The sequence below is a fragment of the Grus americana genome, chromosome 5 (assembly GCF_028858705.1).
Source record: "Grus americana isolate bGruAme1 chromosome 5, bGruAme1.mat, whole genome shotgun sequence".
NCBI lineage: Eukaryota > Metazoa > Chordata > Aves > Gruiformes > Gruidae > Grus > Grus americana.
Window position 1 is genome coordinate 51,659,750 of NC_072856.1, and position 20,755 is coordinate 51,680,504.

At 47.4% G+C, this 20,755-nt stretch overlaps 1 protein-coding gene across 11 annotated transcripts in view; it reads right to left on the reverse strand.

The window, feature by feature from the left end:
* Positions 1–20,755, reverse strand: part of FOXN3 (forkhead box N3) — a 211,729-nt gene that overhangs the window by 131,413 nt on the left and 59,561 nt on the right. For 5 of the 11 annotated variants that reach the window (XM_054825850.1, XM_054825848.1, XM_054825846.1 and 2 more), the window contains exon 2: positions 3,749–4,305. In XM_054825850.1, the coding sequence (XP_054681825.1) occupies positions 3,749–4,291 (543 nt within the window). In that variant the 5' untranslated portion in view covers positions 4,292–4,305. Of the gene's footprint in view, positions 1–3,748; positions 4,306–5,779; positions 6,497–7,187; positions 7,494–20,755 lie in introns of those variants that run through there. The other 6 variants (XM_054825849.1, XM_054825847.1, XM_054825845.1 and 3 more) reach the window with 4 other exon arrangements.

Below are 20,755 nucleotides of genomic sequence, written 5' to 3' on the forward strand. Positions count from 1 at the left end.
ACCAAGACAAAAAAATTGCAGAGAAGCCAATGAGGTGAAACATCCTTCCCCCTCATCTACTCATTTGATAATAACATTCGAGAAAGTTTGCATTAATAAAAGGCACAGACGTATCTCATGCCCTGAAAACACAATCCTACCAACCTTTGTTCAAAGCAGGAATCCCTACATGAATAAAATAAGTCTTCGAGGGGGAAAAAAAATAGGGCTTATAACAAAATTTTTCAACAGACCCTTAGCTAGAGCAGCACTAGTGGGCGCAGCTATAGTTACAGCAAACCTACATAATGCATCTGAACTAGCTTAGCCCTTTCCCTGCAAGCAGAGAAGCTGCCACATCAGTAACTCCGTTGCTAGGGCAACTGCTTACTTTCCATATCAACTGCAAACTCGTTGCTATGGAGACACATATACAAGAAAAATTCCTCTCTACAGCCAAGGACCAGATGGTAGGGAAGTCAGGGAAGTCATGGGCTAACGGGCTGTACTAAATGGGACACACACTAGAGGACATTTAGATCTGTACATTCACAATAGGATTAATCTGAATGACTGAATTCACAGGTTCGGCAGTATAAACAAAGCCAGGGAACTCCTCATCTACTCCCCATCATGTGATACTTCATACTCTGGCCAACTATTATTAAACTGCTGAGCTCAATGCAAAGAGGTTTGTACAATCAGGGCTCAGCATTTTCCCTTCTTCAGCCCGGCTCTCTGTCTCGATCCAGGAGATCAGCCTCATCGCAAAGTTACATGAATAGTCACTCTGTCGGCTTGCCAGGTAAGCCTGATGGCATTGCAGCTGAAGTGGAATAGCAGCAGCACATAAACAAACCCAGGGAGAAAAATGTCTTTTCCTGGCATTCCACACCAGACCTAAAAGCACCAGCACAGGGCAAGTCAAAAACTAAAGCAATGCAGCCTGTAAGTCTTTTTTTTAAACTCTGTTACAAGGATCTCACATGAGGAAATGGAAGCATTCATATGCAGGCAGAAAAAACTGCATACTATTAAATACATATTTAGTCCCATGAATATAAACCAGTGGAACCCAAGATTGAGGAAACTACTATGCAGAGGGAATTCAAAAAAGAATTAAGTGCTCAGCAGAACTTTTTTTAGAAAAACGATTACTGAAAGGCTACACAAACACTGGAAAGCACAACTATGAGAGGAAAAGCTTCTAGCTTTTCACAATGTGTCAACGCACATCAACTGGCAAATGCCTGCAATTCCCAGCACTGATTAACTCCTTCCCCCCATACTGTACGTATTTCAGAGCCTATCTTGTTAGCATTTTGTAACATGCCATTTGCTAAATGCTTTTTTTTTTTTCCCCCCACATAAAAACAGTAAGACATGCAGACTCCAAACCTGCAATCTGCAGAATCTGGCTGCACGGGGGAAGAAGTGGCATAAAACGATTCCTCATAGAGGAGAGTCCCCTTCTTCCCCTGCCCAAAACCAGAGAATCCTTTAGATGGACACCTTCTTTCTGAACGGCAAAGATGCTGGCTGCAAGGTACTCAAATCAACCCCAAGCGTGCATGTGCACATACACGAAGGTATTTTCAAAGCCAGCAGTTGAAGTTTACTGCTTTCCAAGTCCACAATTAGCTGTCAAGCACCTGATTCAGCAACTCAACCATGCGCCAATTCTGCGCTCAGGACTCTGCCTGCCCTGTCACTTGACCAGGACACAAGAAAAACCCAGCAGGGGATTTAAACGACCTGCCTTGGTGCATTTTATGTTTGGGATTCTCATCTCATTCACCTTAATGCTGGCTACCTGCAGTTATTAGCATCTCCAGGAAATGGAAAATTTTTTTTTCTTATAACCTGGGATTTTCCAGGAATGAATAAAACCCCACCTCGTTATTCATACAGGCAAGGCCTCCCACCACACCTTGTTGTCTAGCTATGTAACCATGGCTCTAATCACGAATTCGAGATGTAGGTGACTAGTCATGCATTGTGCTCTGCCACTTCCCTGTGGAGAAGCAGCACGTCGTGGTATTGTTCATACAAGCTCAGCAGACTGCTGGATATTTGACAGATAGACATGAAGACAAGTTCCTCATAGGAAGGAAGCTGTAATCTAAATAGTTAACTGGTAAACACAGGAAGAGGGACAGAACAAAACACAAACAGCAGTGTTAAACACATGCCTTGCCAGTTACAATATTTGGGGTTTTTTTTAAATGTATTGTGTGAAGGTTTCTTATGGTCTGGGACACGATCATAAAAGTCTGGTGTGGTACTTGTTATTATAGTCTCCCTTCCAAACAAGAATTTAAGACTCTGGTTTACGCAAAACAAGATCCAGTTCAGAAACAGTTTTTTTTAATCTTACGCACAATCGTTCATAGCAACTGATTTATAAAAATACCAATATACAGTATGTTATCACCAATATGTGGACAGTGGATTCTGGGGAATAACATTTTTAAAAAAGAAATAAATAAAAAAAGATAAAAGAGTCAATTGTCTAAAAAAGGAAAGCTCCAAAGAAAAGAAAGTAATCTAAAATGAAAAATTGCTAGTTTAGGGTAACGTACCACTCTTCCTCTAGAATTACTTGAGCTCCTATTCCACAGCATTTAAAGTTAAATCGCACCCAAAATAAGGAGAACAGCACCACCAACAGAAGTCTAGTTTCAGGGTATCCAGACAATCACAGCATTTACTTCACTGAAATACAAAAGTTGAGTGCATCTATTGTTTCTGCCAGGAGAAAGTGTCCACTTTCTGATCTTCAGCCAATTTTAGAGACAGACGGTCAGTGATGTGATTTTACCTGCTATTTATTTCACTAACCTGTGAGAAGGCTTGTGAAATTATTCCGCAAACTGATATTTTTATCAGTATACTCGTACTTTGCCAAAGATTCATCCAGAGCACTGCTTCTGAAGACGGTCCCCTTCAGAAACCGATACCTGCTCCCAGGCAGACTGACGCGGCAGAAAGCAATGCAAAGGACTGCCTCCACCGCTCGGCTTCCCCATTCCCTCACACACAGCTTCTTCCTGCAGACACCACTGAGGATTCAGCAACAAAACCAGGCGACAACAACAGAGATACGAAAGTAAAAATCTGCTCCCCAGGCTTCTGCCACCACACCAGTTGCAGAAGCTACATGAGCCCAAGGGGAAAATGACTGAAATCTCGGTGAATGGTAACTTTCACCTTTGATGCCAGACCCATCTCCTCTCTTTGAAGAGTTTCTCTAAAACCTGCTTGAAATGGAATGAAGCTTCATCACCAGAATTCAGAACTACTTTTGTTGGTTTAAAAGAAAGAAAAGTTTTTTCAGATTACAACACAGATCAGAGAAAAAGCGATGGACTCTTACATAAGGCATACCCTTTCACTATACATTTGTATAAACCAAGAACAGCAAGCAGCCTATTTATAACATGATTACATTCATCTAGTATAGCTGCAAACCATTACCACAGCATGATAACTAAAAACAATATTTAACCACTATGCATGAAGACACCAGCTGGGGGAAAGAGAAAAAACACACACACACCCCAAGTACTTTCTTATAGATGTCTAGACAATGAATTTAATAAAATCAGAATGAGCCATGCTAAAGAAATGTTGTCTCTCTGAACGTAATGAACTATGTATGTTACAAGGACAGCGTTGCATATGCTGCATTTCACTGTTACAGACGTGTTCTGGGATTAGCAGGTGAGTATTTTCAGAGCTGGACAGATTTCCATAGTTCCAAACTTACCTGACTTCTGTCTTTGTCCACTTTCTTAAAACACTTATTCAAGGATAGATTATGTCTCACAGAATTTTTCCATCCAGTGGGTGCATTTGCAAAATACGGAAAGTGTTCCAAGATCCAGTTGTATATATCCTTTACGGGCAGTCTTTTGGTTGGCGAGTCCTCAATGGCCATAAATATGAGGCAGCTAAAGGAGTAAGGAGGTTTGCAGTTGGGGTTCTGCTTGGCATCGTAGGGCATGTCAGAGTGGGCAGGAGATGGTGGTGTATCATCACCGATGTCCTGAACGGGGCTAACGCTCCTTAATACCGAGTCCCCAAAGCTCTTCAGCAAGTTCTTGCTCTCATGTAACCAGTTCAAATTTGTTAGTTCTTCATCTTCCATGGCCCCTTTATCTAATCTTATGGCAGGCAAAGAGAAATCTAGGTCCTCGTCATCGTGAAGTGCCTTTGATAAATCACTATCTTGGTAACGTTGGCTCAATCCACTGGGAACACTAATTCCTGAGCCCTCTGGCTTCTTACTGGGAGGCATGACTGGACCCATTTAGACAGTGACTCCTGGGAGAGTGAATCCAAAGGAAAAGGAGAAAGAAACAGAGAGAAAAGTTAGCTCATAAAAAGATAGGGCATAACATTTTGACAGCTTCTCCCTAACTGGTTACTCAGCCTTTTGCCATCTGTATTAAAAACAACAAACTCACATAAACACTCATCCACAACTGTTGAATGAAATAATCGAAAGTCAGGACAAGGGAAGAAATTTCAGTCGATGGAGTAAGACGATAATCCCGATACACCTCAGTTCTGAATGTACATGAAGCCCCACACAGGAAATCCTACAGACATGCCCCTTTAATGATGAATATGTGTATCAAATCCTTGAATACTCCCATTGTATCACTTTAATAAGCATGTAAATAAAAAAAAAAATAGAAGGGCTTAAGGCCAGTTGCTTCAGATTAAGTTCAGCTGTTTCACTTTTGAGGACAATACAACAGCACCGTGATTAAAGTCATTCTGGCTAATGGCTGAGGCAAACAAGCATCCAATCCCACTACAGTCACAGCTGCAACAAAACTCAAAAATGACAGAAGAACTTCAAAACCAGCAAGGGTGGGAGAAGGGAGGAGGGAAAGCAATGCACGGTAGTTTTGGGACCAGGGCCAAGACACGGGGAAACAAGCACCAGAGGAACAGAGCACTTTAAAAATGTATGTAAACAGAAAAGATTTTAACATAAGCTGAACTGTATTTCAAACATGGTAGAAAACAGAGTCAGAAAGACTGCTGTGATGCTCAACAGTGGCAGAGGAAAGGTGGGACGAGCTGCCAAGGGTACTGCACCAGCAGGCCCTGGGGGGGGGGGGATACCTGCAAGCCCTAATATTCAGGAGGACCTGAGCCCTTCAGAAGTTGGGTGCCTGCTCAACTCAAAAGAAATGAGCAGGAGCCAAATAATTCTGCCTCAGAAGCAGGAGACAGGTTCCCTTAGCTTTTCCATACAGGAAAACTACCAGGATTTAGGTCTGGAGACGTGAGCAGGAGTGAAATGAAAACTGGAAAGAGTTAATAACAGATTTAAAAACAACAGAACTTCCTGCAGAAATGTTGAACAAGAGCAAAGTGATTCCCTGTATCTAAAACATATCCTCAGCAGTTCCCTTAAGTCATGCAGTAACGCAGTCAATACTGTAAACAAAGGGCAAAAAAACTACATGTAACAACAGAATGAACCATGTACCTATAGGAAAAAAAAAAAAGAGCAAGATAGCCATTCTGGAAAAGGGAAAGGGTAGAATATATTTCAGCTGTTACAAAAGGGCAAAAATGAAAAGTTCCTCGGCTCTTTCTATAAACACTTTACACCAACGCAGCCATTACTAAAAAAGAAACATATGGAATTTTTATGCACAGAAGCCCGTTAATACACACCATCGCCCAACAAGCTCAGCAAACATGTGTGGTTTTACACAAGTATCTGGAAGAGGAAAAAATACTGAGGCAGATATAAACACTGGGAGGCTAAACTTACGTAGGTCCCACTTCCTAGCTTTCAAAACAGCATCCAGCCAGAAGGTAAACACAAGCACCGCCGGCGTCCAGGGGCACCAGCATCGCCTACCTACACCGCACGCTCAACTTTGACTCCAAATGGAAGTTACGTCCCATGAGCTTCTAAACAGGAAAATTATATGATGGCTGACAGTAAAGTAATTTAATTGCAGTGTTGCTATGACAACACGCTGCTCTCTTTCTGTTTAATTTGCTTATTTGCCAGTATCCTCCCAAAGGGCCGTATCATACCATCCCTTTTATTTTTTTCTTTCTTGCTTGCTTTCTTTTTCCCCCTCTCCAGGCAGCGGTCCTCACGGGTGCCGGGGGCGACTGGGCGACCGCGGGCCCCGCGGAGCCCCCTCGGGCCGGCCACCGGCGTCTGCAGGGTGGCCCGGCAGAGCCCGGCCGGAGAGCGGTTCCCAGCGGGAAGGGTGCCCGGGGCTGCCTGCCCCCCGGCGGCAGGGGCTGGCCGTGGCTGCACCCGGGGGGGTGCGTGCTGGGGGAGGGGGGGGAAGGGGGGGGGTAACGAGGCCTGTGGCGGCTGCCGCGGCGCCCCGCCGCCAGACAAAGGAGCGCCGGTCACATGAGAGCCCGCAGTTAGGCGAACATTTTTAATCCCCTGCCAACTGCGGGTGCTCCACCAGATATCTACATAGCCGCTCGCCCGAGGGGGCCTCCGCGCCCGTCCGCCCGCGCCGGGTGCTGCCGCCCGCCTCACCCGCGGCCCGGCGGGGGGAGTGACCGGGGAGGGGGGAGGCACCCCGGGACGGCCCCCCCGCGCAGCGCTCCTACCGTACTTGTCGCACGGGGGGGGGGGTGAGGGGGTAGGGCAGGCGGGGGGCGGGCGCCCATTGGCCGCTGCCGCAGCCAATCAATGGCGTTGCTAGGAGACTGGGACTGCTCCGGCTGGGCGGGCGCGGGCGGCCGGCGGCGCGCATACCTCCAATGCCGGCCAGATGTCACGGCCCTCGCTGGCCCCGCCGCACCGGGAAGGCAACTTCTCGCGCCCGCCCCGCCACTCGCTGCCCGCCGCGCGCCCCTGCGCACCGAGCGGCGCCTCTTTCGCTCTCTTTTCTATAGATACGTGTGCGTGCGTGCGTGTTCAAAAGTCCTTGCCCGAGCAGCTCCCGGAAGCCCCCGGCGGGACCACCTCGGGCCGGAGGCGGCCCCGCGGCGCGGCCGGCCGGCCGGGCTCGGCGGGGACACGGCGGCGCGCACGCCGCGGCCGCGCACCAACTCCTGGCCAAGTTGTGGCGCGGAGCCGGGCCGAGCCGGGCCGAGCCGAGCCTGGTCGGGCCGGGCCGGGCGGGACCGCGCCGCCCCCCAGGCGGGCCCGCCAGCGCCTTGCGCAATCCCCGCGAACAACAACAACAACAACAACTTACCTGGCGGGGTGGGGGGGGCGGCGGTTTCACCGCGGTCCCTTCATGGCTGTGGCGCAAACTTTCATCTGACGGAGCCGGGCATCGCGCGCCCCCCGCCTCAGCCCGAGCCCCGAGGGTGCCGCGGGGGTCCCGGCGCAGGGGGCCCCTCCGCCAGCATGGGGCCCGGCCGCCGCCCGCCCCCCGCCCGCCCCGCGCTCCCGACGGGCAGCGGTCCGCCTCGGTGCGAGCCGAAGAGCGAGAAATTGTTTCCACTGCAAACAAAAAAGGCGACACATGACCAGGGAGGGAGGGGAGAGAGGGAAAACGTGGGCTGGGCCAGCCGAGACGGGAGAAGCCGCGGAAGGGAGGGCCGCCGGCGGTGGGGGAGGGCGGCGGCGCGGGCGGCGCGCCTCACGGCAGGCCGCGGGGACCCCGGCTCGCCGCCACCCTCGACGGGCACCCGCCGCCGGCGGCTGCTCGGACGTGTCCTCCCGCGGGGGCGCCCGCCCCAGCCCGTCACCCCCCGCCCGGCGGCGTGGCGCGGGGTCGCCTCCGAAGCGGGCGGGCGGGCGCCGCGGGCCTAGCGGCGTCGGGGTCGCGCCGGGCCGGCGGCTTTTGCCTGGGGCGGGCGGGTGCGTTCGAGGTCGGGAGGGAGGCGGGAAGCGCCCGGGGAGAAGTCTCCGGCGTGCAGAGAACTGGCGGCGCTGCCGGTCCCCACCGGCGGTCCCACTTGTACGAGTCTCTCCCCATACCCGTGGCCTGACGGCCGCTGGTGACAGGAGGCCCGGCCAGACCGACCCCGGCTCAACTACAGTAAATTACACGGTCGCCACTGACGGCACCACCGGGCACCAGAAGTCCAAAGATCAGCAGACCGGAGCCTTGTTTCTCCCTCCCCCCTGAAGAGGAGCAGGGGAGACATCTTTCAACACCGAAACACCAGGCTCCGACCTGCACGTCTCCCAGCAGGCAATTAATTCCTGCCGTGGAGGGCAGCGCCTGCAAACCCACCACCGACACACGAGTGGGAGCAGACGCCCCGGTATTGAGAAGGTCCGTCAGGCAGTTTCAAACACACCCATATCCGAATTTGTGCAGAAGCCGGGTCCTACAGAGAGGCGTGCGGGGCCGGGGAGAGCATGCCCGTGGGGAGCAGCAAGAAGGTCATAATGCAGGGGGGGGTCTCTGCTGCTGACTCTGTATGGTGAAACTACGGCCTCTGCTGAGGGTCTGTCTTCACACTGTGCAGTAAAGAACAGCGTTGCAGAAATTTGCAATAACTGCCAAGAAAAAAACAGTTTGTTTCTTTAGTCTAAGGAAATCTGCTTTAAAATAAGGCTTGGTTTAGTTAGGAAGTACAGTGCGTTTTCTCCCCTGCTACCATACTTTGACATACCTAGTATTAACTTGAGTAAAAAAACCTTACCATCAGTTAATTGGAGGGAACAAACTTGATTTAAAAACAAAAAAGAAGTTGCCCAGTCTAGACAACATTAGTTAAACGTACGGTCTCCCATATGCAACATGCTTGATCTCAAGCAGCTTCAGTGATTCGCAGCAGTATGGCTGCCCACCCGCAAAATAAGTACATGAAATTGTTTTATAGCTGATCCACAAAAATCAAGGATTTTCCGCTCTGGGTAAACAAGGCTTGCAGATCTAGCATACTTCAAAATTAATTTTCCTTTCAGTGTAGAAAAGGTCTGCTGCAGAAATGTATAAACAACGTAATACGAGTTAAAAATACAGGTATACTGGTAGATCCTTTCCAATGCAGCCTGGGACACGTAAATTATCCCTAAGCCAAGAAGAAAAGCATTTTAGCCATTTTATTTAGAAAAGTTAGGACAGCTGTCTCAAGGCCTTGCAGGAATTCTGTGCTGGCCCACACAGTATTATCCTGCTTGACCAGGGTCACCACTGTGTACTCCTGCGTGTCTGTGTCCATACTTAGTCATTTCCCAAGGCACGGGCTACCTCTCTGAATCTCTCTGACACTTGCGAAATTCACATTTTTAGACAAGAGTGGCAACTACCTCTTTCTGAAAGTGCAGGGCTGAAAAGCATTTTGTTGATTCTCTCAAACTAGAAATTCCTGTCATAACTCGCTAAGACCTCCTTTTGCCGACAGCTTTCCCTCCCCTACCCAGTGAAGTGCTAGTTCACATTCTTGCATATTTTCAAGAAGACATGCCAGCAGCTGGATTGAAGAATCCGGCAGCAGAGTATCATCGTTACCCACCGGTAACCAATCCTGCCCTGTGACTCCACCAGCCCTAACACTCTAACAGTCAGCAGACCATAAGTTTACACAGTTCTTATCTCATGGCTGTTTGGTTTCAAACCCAAACTAAATTACCAAGTCATAACTCCACCCACCTGCATTTAGTCCAAATGCTTCAGACCTTTTTCTGAGTGGATCAACATGTCTCTATCGGCAAGCAAGGAGATTTATTGCATTTATCATCACTCGTGAAAGTCAAGTGTCTTAGAACAGAATACCAAGAAGAATTCAGCTAATGAGAAGTATTTCTGGAGTGAGAAGGGGGAAGCCTCGTGAGATGCAGGGTAGTATGCAAAGAATATTACGCCTGGAATACATTGTGTATGCATCCTATTCAGGTACATAACTCAGTTCTGTTCAAAATTAGTGGCAAAATTCCCCATGGATACTGGTGGAATAAGATCAGTTCCAGAGTTTTATATCTCTTCCACGGCGGGTAGGAATTTCCCCAGAGCGCACACTAAGGATCACAGTGATGGACCACGCTGCGAGACATTTGCCATGTAGACAGAAAAGCCAGCGTGATCGAGCACAGGGGCCAGCAGTGGGTGATGCAGAAGCGCAGGAGAGCAGGGGGATGGACTGCACGCTGGGTGGAAGGGCTGGCACGGGGCTCCCCGCCGAGGTACCCCACGAGGGGCAGCAGTGCGGGGCAGCCTCTCGCTGGCTCCCGCTCACCTCTGAGCTCAGCAGCAACTGCAGCTGCTGACTTGCAGAGTGGTAAAACACCAGCAGCGAGGTAAACACTGATATCTTGCCTCTTGGGAAGACTGTCCCCCAGCTGCTTCTGACTCGTTGCTGGAATACTTAATACAACTTATTTAAGAAAGGAAAATACCATCTCACATGGCGTCACTAAAAGATCATTAACTGCTGGCTTAAGAGGCTCCAGCAGTATCAGAACATCCGAAGTATGGCCATCAAGTAACTCACTGTAATCTTAGGCGAGCCACCAAATTTATTAGGGTGTTGATTTCTCTAAGACAGGAATAACACTAACTCTATGATTCTATGATTAACTCATTTAGCAAAATATTTGCAACGCTGGCAGATGAAAACTGTTTGTACATCAAGAGCAAAGTATTTGCCATACCGAAGGCCGATTAGAAGTACCAACAGTGCAGAACTGCACTTTAGCCTTGTGGGCTAATATACAACAGTCTAATCTTTCCACTCAGATTTCCGAATACCAACTGCAGATGTTGCAGTATCTTATTTAATGAGGATTTCCAGTCATCTCCCTATACTCCTTTATCTCTTATCCTCCTCTAGATTGGAATCCCTGATTACCTCCCACAAGCCCTCATTGCAAAATGAGCACAGCAAGGGTCGCAGGCTCTTTATCAACCCTCCAAAGCTCATCTTCCCCCCTCCATCTCCATCTCTGCTGGGAACACCTTCCTTTGCTAGTATTATGACCACACCACATGACCTTGCTAAATATTTCTACTTTCTGCTCTCTGACCTCCCCAGTCTCACCATTCAACAGACCTGCACTTCTTATCCTCACCTCTAAGCCCCCATTCCTAACCTAATCTCCAATTATAATGTCCTCATTGACTGGCATCCTTGCCAATGTTTATTCTCTCTATGTCAGAGTCAAATATCTTCCCTGGGGTCTGCTGCAAGTTTGCCAACTAAGCTTACTTAGTAGATTTATAATTTGACATGCAACCATACCCAAAAACCTCTTGGTTCTGATGTGCAAGGTACCTTTTAAAGACCAAAGTGGACAGGGCTGCTGCCCCTTGTGATCAGTGATCAGACCCTCATCTGGCTCCAACACCGTACACTGGCCATCTCGGTTTGTTCCCATTCTTCCCCCATGCAGAATGACTGACGTCCCCCATCTTGCCACTCCTAAACTTCTGGTTTCTCTGAGGCAATGGATTTCATCTTGTATGGAGCAGAAGCATGCTTAACACCTTCAGGCACTATTAAAAACTTAATCGTGAATGCAGTATGTGTTTGCTCATTTCCTCTTTCACAACTCCTGTTCCCAGTGTTCTTCTCCAGGCCCTCATACAGAACCTACAACATCAACACTTCTTTATTTTTAACTTGGCTTTGTTGTTTGTACTATGCCCACTTTTGGGGCAGAGAAAGAGCCGTATCAGAATTCCGACCTGAACAGCCAGAGTCTCTGCCTCAAACAGAGGTAACACACCAAACCGGCTGACAAACGGTGCCTCGTGCCCATGACAAAGAGCAGCTCTTGCCTCACAGCTGCCCTGAGCGCAGCCGTGCCCTGCCTTCCTGCCCCGTCTTTTACAAGCAAGTGTTCCCCTTCCTTCTCCCACCCCAACCACAGCTAAGATAGAAGCTGCACACGCAGTGAGGGCCCAGCTCACTCCAGCTTACTGATAGATCTGTCTTTTGCTTATTCACTTGAGACCATGGAATCAGATTTACAAAGCATTTTCCCAACCCTTCATTTAATTATTCTTCAAGTTCTCATTTGCCCCAGCTGGCAAAACCCAACAGAAACAGAACTGAATCAGTGAGAGAAGGAGCACCGATGTGAAGCTTTGTCAGAAGTGTGAGCAAACAAAAATATCATCTACAGCATTTTTGTTTCACAGGCTAAAATATAATGAGTTTCTTACTATAAAATCCAGAGTTTTTATGAAATAGTTCCATTATAAAATAATGTCTGCACATTTACGATGTTATTGTAGTAACACTTGCTTGAAGCTTCTAAGAAAATGAGTATACTTAGCACTAAAATTATATACAGCTGACAAGCTACCAGCAAGTGTGTTTCTGTACAGGAGTGTGGTGGGAGGAGAGTATCGTGCATGCTAGTTTGTCCTACATACATTTATTAAAACAAGTCCATATAAGAGATGCTTTCCCAGTGTAACTGCACCAACATATGGGCACTCCAAGCACAAACCTAGCTTGTACTGGTAAAGAGACGCTTCTGCCAGTGCAGCTTATTTTAGTAGCCCAGCCAGTGGGAAGCAAAAAGTTGCTGGAATAAACATATCTTTACTGCAGTCTTCTGCTATAATGGCTATATTGGTCTGAAATCACACCTAACCTAACGCAGCCGGTACGTTAATTCCAATACAAGCCAGTATTTCTGGTACTGTTGCATTGTTTGAAGAGGCTAAAAAAGAAAGAAATGTTTTCTGGGTTTTGGTGCATGGACTCTGCTATCTGTTATACAGGTGTAACACCACAAAATGTGGCCTGGAGTTATCTCAACGTTAGTATTCGCCATTTGGCAGCTGAAGTCAAACTTACAAGTAATCAGCAGAACCAGAAATCAACTGTATTTTTGTTCTTAAAAGCAAGGTGGAGAAAAAGCAGCAGCCAACACTGCACTTTGTAAAGACCACAAGTTTTGGAAAAAACTATAATGAAGAACCAAGTTCTTTTTATAAAGTTCCCCAACTGTATTTGCCAAATTGAATTTCTAAAACTATAACAAAATTCTTTCTGGACAACATCTCGAGTCCTGCCTCAGCTTTCCTGAATACAAGCTGTTCGTTTCATCAAAGACTTCAGGAGTTTGTCCTTTTTATATCTGTGCACGCAAAATTTAGTTGCAATAGGACCTCACAGGTCATGAAGTTTGTGCTCACATCTCATCAAGTGAGGATCTCGGGACCTGACACTAAACACAATTTGCTGTCACTAGGGTTGTAAGCGAGTAGGCAATTTTTCTCCTCTGACCACTTTGATTGCGCCAGGTGGATTTCCTAGGCATGACTGTACTGAAGTCCCAGCTTGACTTCCAGCTCTTTGTAGCACAGGATATTCCGGAGGATGCTTTCCTCTACTCACCACTCGGTACTACTCTTCCTGTACGTTTCTTGAACATTGTTCCTGGAGGAAATCCTGCGAGATGTGGGTCCTGATTCCCAGACTGTGGCAACAGAGACAGCTACAAGAGCCTGCATGAGGTGATGCAGTGATGAAGCACAAGCACGCCTGACCTACAATTGTGTCTGCGAAGGGATGCTGAGAGGATTACAGGTTTTAGGAAACAAGCAGAGTGTCATAAAATGATTAAGCAGACTTTTATCCTTGGTGTGTTTTCAGTACTACGTACCAGCCTACTAAATGCATCAGGGAGCAAGGAACAGAAAGCAATGAAAAATTGCAGTGGAAGGACTAAAAAGAGTCAGTAGCATCTGCAGAAAGCTTCTGCACTGTCCTGTGCTCCCCTCCACAGCCACAGGCGAGGCGGGCTCCATGGCTGAACCACAGAGCAGCCACCAGGCAGAGCAGGTAAGCGAGATTTGGGAAGGAAGGAGGAAAGCTGGCACAGAAAAAAAGCACAGCTAAATGACCTGCATCCCAGCAGCAACTTCTGTTGCCAGCTATGGCCAGAGAACCACCCCTTGGCTGCCACATTCATATCCTGTGAGGTGGGTTTCTGCGCGAGTAGCTTTTGGCTTCTCCATGGGGACAAAAGTTCGTTATGATTATGAGCTGACTTATCCAGTGGGGCATTAATTTATGCCGGGTCTTCTGGCACTGCTCCAGTCTTTTTGGCAACAGGTAGCTTCAGTTAACAGCTGCAGTGATGTAGGAGGTACAGTGCATCTGATACCTCACAGATTTTTGCAGGCAAATTTCTCATTCCACAGGTTTCTCACAAGGATGGAGTGGGCCTTGGCAGCAAAGCACTCTGAAATAATCTTGGGAAATTTTTTTTCTTCAAATCTGCAGCCCTGTAAACACTGATAGTTATGCCTCCTTCTAACGTTCACCTAGTTCCAGCACAGTTTAGCACTTCCATAAGCATTTCAAGGACAAAAACATGCTATGGCTATAACAAAATTTTGAAGTACGTTTGTGGAGAAAGGTCACTTTTATTGCTTGTACGCAGGTAGAGGGGTTTGTTTATTCCACATCACTTGCCACATAATCTGCAGTATTTTTTTCCATAATGGAAAAAAGAAATACAACATGAAAACAACACAAGATCAAATCAAACATCACGTACAAAAAAAAAAAAAAAAAAAAGACGACGTTATCACTGGAGAAACCCCTGCAGGTTACTGGACCAGCCCTGGGCAGCAGAGCAGGGGTTCAGTAGAAGACAGATGCCAGTGGAGGCTGCAGGAGACGGGCTGTCCTGCCACAAGCCAGCCAGCCGCCAAGCCGTCCTTTTGCCCTGCCGTTGAACAGAAGGCCCAGATAATGACAACCGCAAAACTCATTTAAGCTCTGAAAAGGTGACTAATGAGCTCATTCATGCTGCCTATAAATTATTCACTACAACACTGACCCCACTCAAGACAAACAGCAAAGTAAACTTTAAATACAGGGATCCGGAGCCTCCCGTATTGTCGCCTTCTGCCTGTAAAACTTTTTGCAATCGAACAGACGTTTCGCTTGCTTCTGCCCCCCTGTTAAACTGGCTCGGACATTTAGGCCTTCTTTTTTACTACCTCTAGTGGAGTTAAAGCAGCTGCAGCTGCTACGTATTTACTTCTCTGTTGCCAAGTCTTTTTCATTAGTAGTTGCAGGTAATCATGAAGCGCTATAAATAGCTTTAAATTATATTCTTCAGAAATTAAAGTCTGACCTCAAAATGAAGGCCAGGTCTAAAGAAGTAAGAAGACAATGGCACATGCATGTTTAATGAGAAGCAGCCCATCTCCAGAGCCTGTGCTTACTGATACCTCTGTGTACATCTATGATTTGTGCCAAAATGAAAACAGAGGACTTCTTTAAAAAACACACTTTAATTTTTGTAGATGCCACACCAAACAAGCTGCTGATATTTTAGAAACAGCCCATTTCTAAGAATACTTTTGTTATCCCGTTTAGCGTGAAATAAGAGACAGGTTATAGTTCAATGTTAGCGGCGCGAGCGGCAGCATCTGATGCTGGGGTGGCTGGAACAGGCACTGGCTCTCTTCAAACAGTACTTTTCTTTGGAAGATAAACTGCTCACAATATTTACAAGTTAACTTTAGTAACTTGTTGCATGTTGAACTAGCAACTACAAAGTGACATTAAAGACCCTGTCTTAAATGACATGTGTCTGATCTTCAGTGGAAAAACGTTACTTGCACCTCTGGTTACACAACCCAACTCCAAAGGTCGGAAACAACTAGATAAAAGGGAAAGCCAGGAATTACACAGCTAAAGTCCAGTCACCATGTAAGGTATAAAACAAGGTAAAGTGTGGGAGACATAAGGCAACATCATACTGATATCTAAACACAAGGAAAAAAAGGGGCTAGCAAAGGAAGTTAGCAAATGAAATAATCATTAAAATTTTCACTAATCACTCTTTCTTCCAAGCTGGAAACGCTGTAACTAAGCAAAGTAGGAACTGCGCACTACTTGAAGAAAAAGACTTTACCACCTACCGACAACCACAAGATTAGTCCTCATTTATTTACATCCACGATTCTGAATTTACCAGAAACACACAGAAACCCTGTCAGTACTGCTCTTTAAAATGATGATTAAAAAAAACCTCAAATCCCCCGACAAACACGAGACAGCAACGGAGCAGCCTACACCACACAGCATGCAAGTCTTAACTTATCAAAAGCTCTCCACCTGACGAGATTCCTGAGCCGCGTAGCTGACAAAGGGCTGCTGTGAAACCCATCCCATGCCGGACCCCACTAACCTGTCTGGCGAGCGGAGTTCACCTCCCAGTTCAGTGGTGGGAAACGGAGGCGCTTCCTGCAGCCGGCTCCCCACACCCTGCTCCTCATTTCCCTAAGGAGGCCCAGCAGTGATGTCAGTTTTGCCCCAAGGCACGATTTGGTCCAAATAAAAACAACCTACAGTTGGCTGCAAAATCAGAGGAATGCCAAATCTGGGGGAGGAAGAGCAAACAAACTGACGGTACAGCTTTTAACTGCATGCAACAAAGCCAACCCTTAGGTGCAACCGACAGTGAATCTCTTGACTGGTCAGTGCCACTGATCTGGTTGAGGGTGCCACGGATGGCGTTGGCCTGAGAGGTCACCCGGGGGTTTTGAGACACTGCTCTCAGCAAATTCAGGTGAGACTGCCATGCCATGGGTATGGTGCACAGCCAGCACCGGCCAACCAGGTAAACCTCACCACCACTCTGGGGCCAGCTGACGTCGCTGAGGTGAAGGCAGATGGATCACGCTGGGTACCAAGGCAAACTCAGCCCAATCGAAAGCCATGCACCGCTGTTACCTCTACTGGGAAACTGCTTTTGCAACTCCTCCTCCACCTTGCCTCTCCAAACCACATGATCTCTCCCTGCCCTTATCTGAACCCACGAGCCTTTCCTTATATTTTTCTCTCCCCTGTCCAGCTGAGGAGGGGAGTAATAGAGCCACTTTGGTGGGCACCTGGCATCCAGCCTGGGCCAACCCACCTCAAATGCTTATCAGCCAAGTTCAAGAGACAACAGGGAAACAAGAGGACAATAAGGCAAATTTGGCCACTTAGGTGCGCACCAATGGATTTGGAGGACTGCATACTTTTACTGGATATTTTTTGATGGCATGGACACTCTGACCTGGCATCTACAAACCCCTCCGGACCTGCAGAACAGCCCCTGTCAAGCAGCCGATCTCCGTGAGTAAGCAAGCACATGTGTGCAGAGATCTGTGTGTGTGTGCACGCCATGCCAATATGTGCTCAAGTCTCTTCAAGACTGGGATTTTAGTTGTCGAGTACCCAGAGAGGGTTCTTCCTGGAGTTAACAGGTTCTAGTTGAGCAGGATTTCTTCCTTCATAGGTCAGGCAGATGGAGTAAGATCTTGAAAGTGGCCAGATGGAAATTTATGTCTGGGCTCGCCTTATTGAATGGGAAGTACAATACTGGTGCCCGCAGAGCCTTTGGGGAGGTGGGCTGAAGCTGCTCCCAGGTACCTCAGTGCACTGTGGCTCTCATGCACTATTTGATTGCACCCTTGGATTTACGCCAGAGCTAACTAAATCAGCATCCAACCCTCTGCCTTTATTTCTCCTTTTATGTCCCTGTCACATAATTCCATTTAGCCTTCACTGTAAGAGTTGAAGACGACAGTCAGACCAAAGCTCCTCTTGCCCACGTCCTGGTGCCAGCCACATCCTAAGGAAGAGCAGGGCAAATGCACAGTGATGCTCTACAGCATTCTTCCATGTTTACAGAGACCTGCTGCTTAAAAGCTTCAGCTAAATATGCAATTAGATGCTGTTATGCTATAAGCCCAAGATACTTTTCTTCTATCAACTTGTCTAAAAAAGGTTCATGTAAGCTTCAGCCTGTAGCAAGGAGTTCCACGTTTTAACTATTGGCTGTGTGAAAAAATGTCTTCCTTTGCTTTAAACCTGTCACCTGGCAGCTTTACTGAAACCTCTATTTCTTGTATTATGATAATTATTGTATATCTAGGACATGTGATTCATGTCTATGTAGACTTCTCTTGATTCTATAGTGACTTTTTACTGCTCAGTGCTACTAATACACTTAATTCTGTATTTCACTCATTGAAGTAACTACAGGTATACATAAACAATAAAATATAATTCATAAACATACCTATCAATGACCATCTAATCATACAGTCATAATTATCAATACTGTGTCTACCCAGCTAGGAGAAAAGGGTGTTCTTTCTCAATAAAATGGTCCTAACAACATGCTTTCCCTTGTAGTCTCACTCTGTAGTTTTCCCTTTATAGCCTCACTTGGCATACCTGGAGCTTTTCCAAGCACTTAATACATCCATACAAAATGTGGAAGCAGGTCATTCCAGCTGACGAAACCTTTATCCATGGAGAGAACAGCAGCTGGAAGATGCTGCCTCACAGAGACACAAGCTATAATGGATCAGGCCCTGTACAAGTTCAGCCCTTTAAAAAAGCTGCAGCTTTAGAGTTACCAAACTTCTCAGGGGTGCTCCAGGGCAAGTTGCGGCCTCCAGCTTACACCTGGCACCTCCCTAAGACAGCAGGAGCATGGCTAAGGTGGAAATGGTCTGGGAGATGAGGAAGGACCATGGAGCGTGGTGGAAAGGGCTATAGGGATGGGACAGAGACAGAGTGCTTTAAGAGAGTGGTGTGGGGCTAGGTCAAGTCCAGGGTGGTGATGTGGGAAGCGATGGCCTTGCATCATCATCATCATCTACTCAAGTTTCAGCTCTGGCTCCATGTGAAAAGGGCAGCCCCCCCTCCAACAACCCGCACTCATCGTTATACACGACCTCCTGGTGCTTGGATCGATGCAATAATAACAATAACAACCAATAAATAAGTGTGAACATACATGCAGGAACTTAATTTCCACTCAGAGTATCCCAAATTCTTCACCTGCACTTCCAGCTCCCGGGAGCACTTCCTACCCGCTGCGCACAGCACGGGGCAGGAGACCTGTCCATGTTGAGGCAAAGACCAGCAGTGTTCGCGGCTCAGCTGCCAGGATGTTTTTGAAAGCAGCTCAGTTCAGTCAACAATCTCCCCCTAGAGTCCAAGTACATCACCTCAAAAATATGTCTCAGCTCTTCTGGCGCGGAGCCTGGGAACCCAAATTTGTTTCTGATCCAGGTCCTCCAGCTGGCAGCGTAACAAACTGCTGTCCTGCCACCAGGATGGATAAAGTCATTTTTCACTCATTATGTTATTCAAAAATAGAGCAGAAGCTTTATGTAAAACAAGAAAGCAATACGCTGTGCTTCAGGAAATTAACAGGGCAAAAAAACCTCCTTTTCTTTATAAACCACAAGGACAAGAGAAGGAGTTAGAAAAATGTGAGTTAATATCCCAAGGAGCTTGACCAGAAAAAACATACTCTGGTTACAAATTCTGCCGCTCCCGGTCTTGCAGCTAAGCCTAACGTTACATCCATGTCAGCTAGCCTGGCCTATCCTGCGGATCACTAATATTTTTCCCTGCAGTCTACGGAATGGCTTCAGGCAAAATAGTACAGATCCCTAGCAGCTGCTGGATGGGATAACCTACAGATGTTTTCCTCCATGAGCATGGGATATCATGAAGCGTGCTGCAGTTAGTGATACCTCCGCTGTTCTGACTGCACCTTCCTCGGGTGTGAGGCATCACTCTCCCTCCCAGGGCACAATCCTGCAGCTGCACCCACCGCAAGAGGCAGCCCTGAGAAGCAGCACCCTGAGCATGAGCTCTGTTTATCTAACAAACCGCGAGGAGTGCGCTGGATTCTTCTGTCAGAGGCTTGTGACAGCGGTAACAACAGTCCCTTTAAATCCAAGTTGTTACTTCACAGCCAGATAAAGAGAGGGCACGTGTATCTTGTGTCACCCGATGGTAACATGGCTACAGCTGACTCATTCACAAGCTCCTGAGGAGACCCTGCTCTCCCCTCAGGCAGTCTCCCTTGGACTCTCTCTGGCCACGGTGAGGGAAGGACTGGCCACACAAGCCACTCAGGCCAACTTGCTGGCCTTTGCCTGCAGGATCTCAAACTGCCTGTCCCCCAGCCGAACCACGCTCCTGGAAAAGTGATTTACCACCAGCTTTTATTACTGACTGGGTTATTTTTCCTATTAACCTAAATCAATATACTCATACAGTAAACATCCCAAAACTCAAGTCAATATAGAGAATTCATAAGGTATTACAGATTTATAGATATTTACAGCTTTGATTAGAGATCCTCAGATGGATGGTGCAATGGAGGCATAGCCAATAGATTAGATGTTCAAGTACTGATGGTAACTTGTAAGAAAAGCACTGGAAAGATTTAAGAGCCCAAGTCTCACTGACTTTTAATTGACTTTCAGTGAAGTTAGTATTGCTACAGCCTTCGGGTACTTTCAAAAGTGTCATCTTAAAGCCTTGCCTAAAGGTTTGCCTGTCTCTCCCCACCGACAGCGTGCCTGTGAGAGGGGAGGGCAGTTATACCAGGATATTCATCTTACAAAACACTTGTCTTGCCTACGGGCAACATCCTGCACAGAAATAAGCGTGATCCTGGGTATATTTGGCCCTTGGCCATTACACAAACCAGTAAGGCCACACCGTCTGCCGCTGCTGTTAGTCCTGCGCCCATCCTGTTCCATGGCCAGGGGCGAGACAGCAATGCAGACAACCGAATTGGTGTCTCCCTCTCCTCTGATAGCTCTACTTTTAACTAACCCAGATGGACGAGAGGGTAACACACCCTGTTATACAGTTTCTTTTGTGAATTATTTCAGGACTGTGTCTTGCAAGCACTGGTTCAGGTCCTACTCCTAGGAGGCACTGACTGATCCCCAAAAGTGACGTGCCCAGCTCTGCGCAGACTGAGCACACTCGGTGCCATGGAGGCCCGAGCCAGTCCAGAGGCTGAAACCCCTGCCAGATCATGTCTCTGCAGAGTCCATTTCCCGTATACTTAGATTGT